The following is a 6,758-nucleotide window of genomic DNA, read 5'->3' on the forward strand; positions in this document are numbered from 1 at the left end:
GTTCTTCAGATCAATGACTATTTGTTAGTGATTATTTCTAGAAACCTGGAAAAGGAACCTTAACTTCAATAGGTATATAGTTTGCAATGGAACATGTCAACAGACACAATCAGAAGCCTCCCAAGTCCAGACAAACTCTCCAGAGCCATATCAAACACAGACTGGCAACAGAGTCAGAAAAAACAAAGAACAGAAGTTACCTCAGATTTACATGTAATTTCCTTTGTATTTCGGCCAGGTATCAACCTAATAGCTGAAGACAGGCTTTCACTCCAGGAGTTGTGCTTGCTCTGCAAGCCTGGCCCTGCTTTATTCTGGAGAAGCTTCTTTTCAGATGCTGTGGGCCAGAACAGAAAAAAAACAGCTTGTAAGACCTGAAGATGAGCCTGTGGGAAGGCAGAGCGATATGCAAGACAACAACATGTCCGTGCCTCCCTCCAGCTGCATTGTCCTTGTACAAATAAGAACAACACTGAATTAACATGTATTTCTCAAGTCTTTATTTAAAAGCCTCATAGAGATTTGCTGTAGATCAATTTCATTATCTAGACGTGAATGTTGAATCCTTACAGCGCTACACACATTGGGATGCTTTTGTTTACTCAAATACCCTCCTGTTTAAATTCTCCTATGGGATACAAACGTGTAAGGCGATTTCTCTTTCTTGTAGTACAGCACGAGCCCTGCAGCATTCCCAGGTGACTGCAGAAGGGCTGGGGCATGGCACAAGAAAGCAATCACAATGCTGGATGACAGAAACAGAATCTGCTTCATCTAGCAAATGATGTGCAGAGTACATAACCAAAGAATCAGTGCCTTATAAGTGCTACATTTACTTCAACATCTTTGCTTACTACAAGAGCATTCCATACAAGAACAGACCTATCAAGTGTTGCCAGGCTTTTGTCATAATTTCTTCCCATAAAGGAGTGATCTCTGTTATCTTCATATCTCTTTCCTTGTCATTTCCTTTTATGGAAAGATCCATCTTGTAAGCTTCCTCCAGAGCCTGCCGCCTCTGAGAAATGAGCTGCTTCCAGACGATTTCTACTGTTCTCAGAATCTCCTGACGAACTAGGAAACAAAAGAAACTACAAATGAAGAATTATTTTTTGTGTAACAAGTCAAACAGCAGATAAAGCAAAACCATCTCATCTGGAACAGCACTGGTCCAGAGTAACTGCAGGAGTCAGTGGAGTTGCTCCATCCTGTCTGCTGCATCCACATGTAATACCAGACTGTTAGGCTACTGGAGAAAACAGCAGGATATTTCTTTTAATATATGTTCAAGTTTCCCAAAAGAAAGAAGTAGGAGTGACAGGTTTCTGCCTTGGAAAACCATCAGAATTTTGATGATCTTACTATCATACATAGAATGCTAAAGCACATAAAGGACATTCCTTTATGTTGCCAAACATCATTAGAAATGATGGGAGGAAGGTAAACAATTAATGAAACAATTTGACACCACAACAGGATACTGTATGAAAAAAGTGCTGAGCTGTTTTGCTGTATTTCCCTGCAAATCAGACTTATTTGGTTGCATCATATCCAAGCCAATATATTAAAAACAAACAAACAAAACACAAACAAGCTGTCCTGGTTCCATGTAAAAAGGGGTTCAGGGCAGGACCCACACGGAACAGAACTACGTACCTGCCTCTCCCCCCCCGAGAGAGAGAGAGAGACACTTTGGGAAAAAAAATGAAGTATATTGTTTAACAAGGAGCAGAAAACAAAAAAGGGAGGTAAGGAAAATAATATATACAAAGATTAGGGGAAAAAATACAAAAAATAAAATATACAAAACCCTCAGAAATGGTTCCAAGGTCCCACAGAGTGAAAAGACAACTTCCCTCTCCGAGCTGCAGGACAGGAGTGAAATTAACACCCACTTCCTGCCTCTTATCAGAGTGTGTGTGGGAAGGGGAGGGAATACAATGGTTTCACCCCCACCTGGGGTCCTCCCAGTTGCTGGAAGGTCATGCCCCCATTCCAAGCCTCAAACCACAACACAAGCCAACGAAAAAAGGCCCTGCATCCTTCTTTAGGGTTCAGTTGTCTGTCTCCACAGTGAATCCAGCCCAAAATTTTTCCAATGTTTCTCTTAAAAGAGCAAAATATTTCTTCTCGTCTACAACACACAGACACGAGCTCTTCACAGGCCTTGAAAAACGAAATAGAAATAGCTCTACAAATATTGAGGTTCTGGAGCATGTTCAAAGAAGGGAAACTAAGCTGGTGAAGGGTCTAGGGCACAAGTCTTATGAGAAGCAGCTGAGGGAACTGGGATAGTTTAACCTGGAGAAAAGGAAGCTCAGAGGAGACCTTATCACTCTCGACAACTCCCTGAAAGGAGGTTGTAATGATGTGGGAGCTGGTCTCTTCTTACAGGTAACAAGTAATAGGACAAGAAGAAATGGCCTCAAGTTGCACCAGGAGAGGTTTAGGTTGGATATCAGGAAAAACTTCTTGATTGGAAGGGTTGTCAAGCAGTGGAACAAGCTGCCCAGGAAGGTGGTGGAGTCACCATCCCTTGAGGTATTTAAAAACCATGTAGATGAGGCTTTTAGAGACATGGTTTAGTGGTGGACTTGATAATGTTAGGTTGATGGCTGGGCTCAATCTTAATAGTCTTTTCCAACTAAAATGATTCTATGAAATAGTATATACCTGGGCACTGATACTGTCCACAAAATGGAGAAGAGATATCCATTACTCCTCAGGATGTAGGGTGTGAAATTTGAATAAAAATGTATGATGCAAACACGTATCATTTTTAGCACAGCTTTCTGTTCTCTATGCTGCACCTTCAGTGCCCATACACAAAAAGGTATTTAAGCAGCACTTGCACAAGCTGCTCTGACAAGCTTTCAGGCCAGGCACTTTCTTGCTCTGTAAGGTAAAGGCAATGTGTGCCATAAATTACCATCATCTGGAGTAGGCAGGTTGCCCTTTTCCTCTTCACTGGGTGCAAGGAAAATCTGGTGATACAAAGCCAGTTTTGGTTTTACATCCATCCCAAAACCTTCTGGATAGCTGTGAACAAACAAACAAAAAAACATGAAAACAAAAAAACTGAGGGTAGTGAAAAAGCTAAAGGTATTGCTATGCATCCATTCCTACTCTATTCATTTAGCAGATCAACACTCCCAGGCTCGAGGGCTTATACCTGTCACATGGTACTGCAGGGTTTAAAGGAGGTGGGACTAGACACTGCCAGTCTGACCTTCAAAGTCAAGGAGCAGTTCTCAAGATCCTATGGATCATTCTGTTGTACCTGTCTTATACCTGCTAATTTCTTAGTGCATTTTTATTTACCATTCATCCTAATTAGCAGGCACACAGAGTAGTATTGGTGTAGCTAGATTGCATTCAGCTTTCTTGCACCTCTTTGCCATCTCTTTGCTCTGAATTTCTTCACTAGAGGGATCTCCCATTATGTTGGAAACACTGTCTTGTCATACCCTACACCTGAACTGCTTATTTAGACAGTCTATGTTCTTTGCACCAATGATTGTTCATTCAGTTTATAAAGTACTCAGCACAAAAGACCTGCACAAACTTTAACACCATGATATCACGTAGATACGATTATAACTGAGAATATCACCTTGGACAAAACCAGTTAGTGTTGCTCTGGGGGTGTGGTGGGGTGTGTCTCAGGTAATTTACCAGTCAGTAGGTAAAAGATACCAAGAATTTCAGGAAATAAGTAATACTGAGAATAAATGCAACAGGTTTAGTCACAGCATCCAGACAACCTGGACTTGGTCACAGAAATGCTGTCAATAATAGATATGCATTACATATAGTTAGTTACATACTATGTTCTTTCAGTTGTAAACAGGCACTTTTACACAGGCAAGTCAAATCTCTTAGATACACAAAGCTGCCATTTTAATTTCTGATTTTCTTTTAAATACAATAATTCTGATTCCCTGGATTTGCTATGTTTGGCTTTTGGATATTCTTCTGAACAACCTTCTGAATTCAACCCGTCTGAAATGTAGTTATTTTTTAAAATGTTTCTGCTCTTGCTATATACAAGCAATCCTCAACCCATCTCAACAGTCTTGGGCTGGAAATTATCTGGCTGGAATAACAACAACTAAGAAAAGATGTTGGGAAACGCAGCTAATTTCTGATGTCACACTGTATTAATGGATTCCATTCAGACCACCTAATCAGCACAGAAAGTTTTCACTGAGAAAACAAACATCATTACAGTGAATAAAGCACTAGCCAATATTTCAATATTTTCCAATATTTGGAAACTCTGCCTTCTTTTCACAAGGCAGAGTTTCCAAAATAAGTCCTCAACATACATTAGTAAGAGTACCTCTGATATATCACCTGTAAGAATAGCAAACAGGGTGGGTATGGATGTTCTAGCCCTATCCAAGTCAATGGCAAAACTCATCTTCATTTGAGGTGACTGACTCAGAACTGCCTGAGCTGCCTCAGGACTGCCTCAGGAGCTACCAGGACTTTGTAGCTCAGATTCAAATAAAATTATCCATAACAGAAAGGTTTACAGGATCCGTGCACAGTTTTATGTATGTTTGAAACGAACCCACACAAGAATAGCTGTTGCATCAGAAAAACCATCTCCCCAAATTAGCTCATGTAGATGTCTCAAAGAATGGCCACCTGTGTGTTTGTGGAAAGAATCTAGCCCACATCCCAGGAAGATTTCCAGATTCTCATTCTAAAGCTGGGCTTGTGAGCCAGCTCCACTGAAATCAGTTCAAGCTTGTTAACTTCAGTCACTACTCCAAAGTGAGTAAGCTGCTGGAAATGCTGGATGAGTAAAACAGATACAACACAGCTGTTTTAGCTAATAAAATGTAGCAATTAAACCTATATGCAAATTTAAGGGTTTGGCTTAGACAAACATGCAAGCTTGTCTGGATGTCTCTGAAATGAAACGCCCTTTTCAGAGCTAAAAAAATTGAATTAAGTGTTACTTTATTACCATCCACTGTGCCTTGCTTATTACACCCACAAATACACATACTAACCTGCTTCTGAGCAAGACAGGTGGTAGGAAAATTTTTGCTCACAAGTATTTAAAGAAAAAAAAATAACCTTCTGATTGAAGAACAGTTTGTCCTTTCCCCTTTCTTGCTGAAAGACAGTCCATTGCCTCCAGAATATTGAGCACATTAGTAACCTTCCTCTCTTTCAAATTAAATTAATTAAATGAGAAGAAATTATATCAAAAGGTTTCTGTTATGCTTGTGGGGGTGGTGGTTGGTTGGTTGTATTTTGGGGGTTTTTTTGGTGTTTGGGTGGTTTGTTCTTTTTGTACTGTTTTAAAGTGCATGGGGAAAATAACCATCTTTCCCCAACTGGCTTTACTCTGCCACTTCAGCGGACACCAAATCATTTGCCCTATTTAAAGTAAAATAATGCTTTAAACTCCTAGAACACTGAACGTAATGGGTCAAATGCTTGCTAGAATACAGTATACGTACTACATCCGAAGTCCTTAGTCTAGCTGAATCCAGCTCAGTCTCAGCATCTAGTTATTCCCAAAAATGGATGTTGCCTAATTTTTATCAAAACTCCCCCTCTGCACCCACTCCCATAGATAACATCACAGAGATGTAAATAAATGTTATACTGAGATCAACTTTTTTACCTGCTCGAATTCAGCTGGCAAAGGCAGTACATTAGGCAGATGACAAAATTATTATTTGAGTTGTAAGTTGCAAAAATAATGTCCCACTGCTCCTGTAGGACATTGAGAGTGTTCAGGACATTAAACTGTTCAGGCAGCAATTGTTGTGGTCTGGACAGGCAGTAAAGGATGGCTCTGTTTAGACAGCTGTACAAGGCACTGAGGAAAACTTCCTTTTGAGAAGTGGAGCTTTCTAAGACCTGTGAAAAGAAAAACAGGAGAGTATTTGGCTTGCTCAAAGAACTCTCCCCAACGATCCACTCCTCTCGCTTCATTTAAACTGTTGTAAGCTTATTTCAGTAAAATTCCCCTGAACTACCTGTTAGACACAAATTCATTTTTTCTGTATTTCTGCTGAAGTTCCTGTAATAGCAGAATAAATTTATTTATTCCTGCTCAGCAACACACACATAGCCAACAGAAAGTGGCACAAAAGAGCTACACTATCCCTTCTTTACATTGCACTATCTAGCTCTGACTGTCATTTAGAGCCATTATGTGTTCAAGCAAAAAAACAGGGATAATCACAAACACCACATGGATTACAGCCATCTTCTTGAGAACTGCAGTATCACAGCCTCAGTGTGAAATAGCACACTGCAGTATGTTGTTAACAGTTGGAAAAAAATTTCATGCGACTCACCCACATAATCTGTTTGGCAGTGAAGATCAGGATTTGTCTGGGGTCAGCAGCAAACATTCGGCTGATCAGCTTTTCAACAAGTTTCTGAGCAAAATAAGCAATATTCATCATGGATACAGGTGCAGTTGATTCTGAAGTGCCGTGAGGATCACTGCTCCCTGGAGAGGATACAAGAGGGTTGATTAGTTCAAAACAAGCTGAAATAAAAAAAAAAATAAAAAAAAATAAAAATCATGTGAGGTGAGGTTCCAAGAGCTGAGAAGGAACAGTCTCATGCCATAATGTCTCAAAGTTGGGACTTGTCTAACAAAACTCTAGGTCTAGCAGAAATACTTAGACTGGAAATGACGGCTCCATCCTAAGGACAGAACCAATGTCACTGAGCTTCTATCATCAAGGTCGAGGTCCAGCTAATGACTCAGGAAAGAG

General features: G+C 40.2%; 1 protein-coding gene across 1 annotated transcript in view; it reads right to left on the reverse strand.

The window, feature by feature from the left end:
• Positions 1 to 200: 200 nt before the first annotated feature.
• Positions 201 to 6,758, reverse strand: part of LOC103768694 (WD repeat- and FYVE domain-containing protein 4-like) — a gene marked incomplete at both ends in the record, with an annotated part of 23,956 nt that continues 17,398 nt past the window's right edge. Inside the window, 5 exons of the mRNA XM_008935849.1 lie at positions 201 to 337; positions 883 to 1,074; positions 2,930 to 3,039; positions 5,648 to 5,886; positions 6,330 to 6,487. Coding sequence (XP_008934097.1) covers positions 201 to 337; positions 883 to 1,074; positions 2,930 to 3,039; positions 5,648 to 5,886; positions 6,330 to 6,487 — 836 coding nt within the window. The remainder of the gene's footprint in view (positions 338 to 882; positions 1,075 to 2,929; positions 3,040 to 5,647; positions 5,887 to 6,329; positions 6,488 to 6,758) is intronic.

Source organism: Merops nubicus, unplaced genomic scaffold, assembly GCF_000691845.1.
Source record: "Merops nubicus isolate BGI_N331 unplaced genomic scaffold, ASM69184v1 scaffold27362, whole genome shotgun sequence".
In the NCBI taxonomy this organism is placed as follows: Eukaryota; Metazoa; Chordata; class Aves; order Coraciiformes; family Meropidae; genus Merops; species Merops nubicus.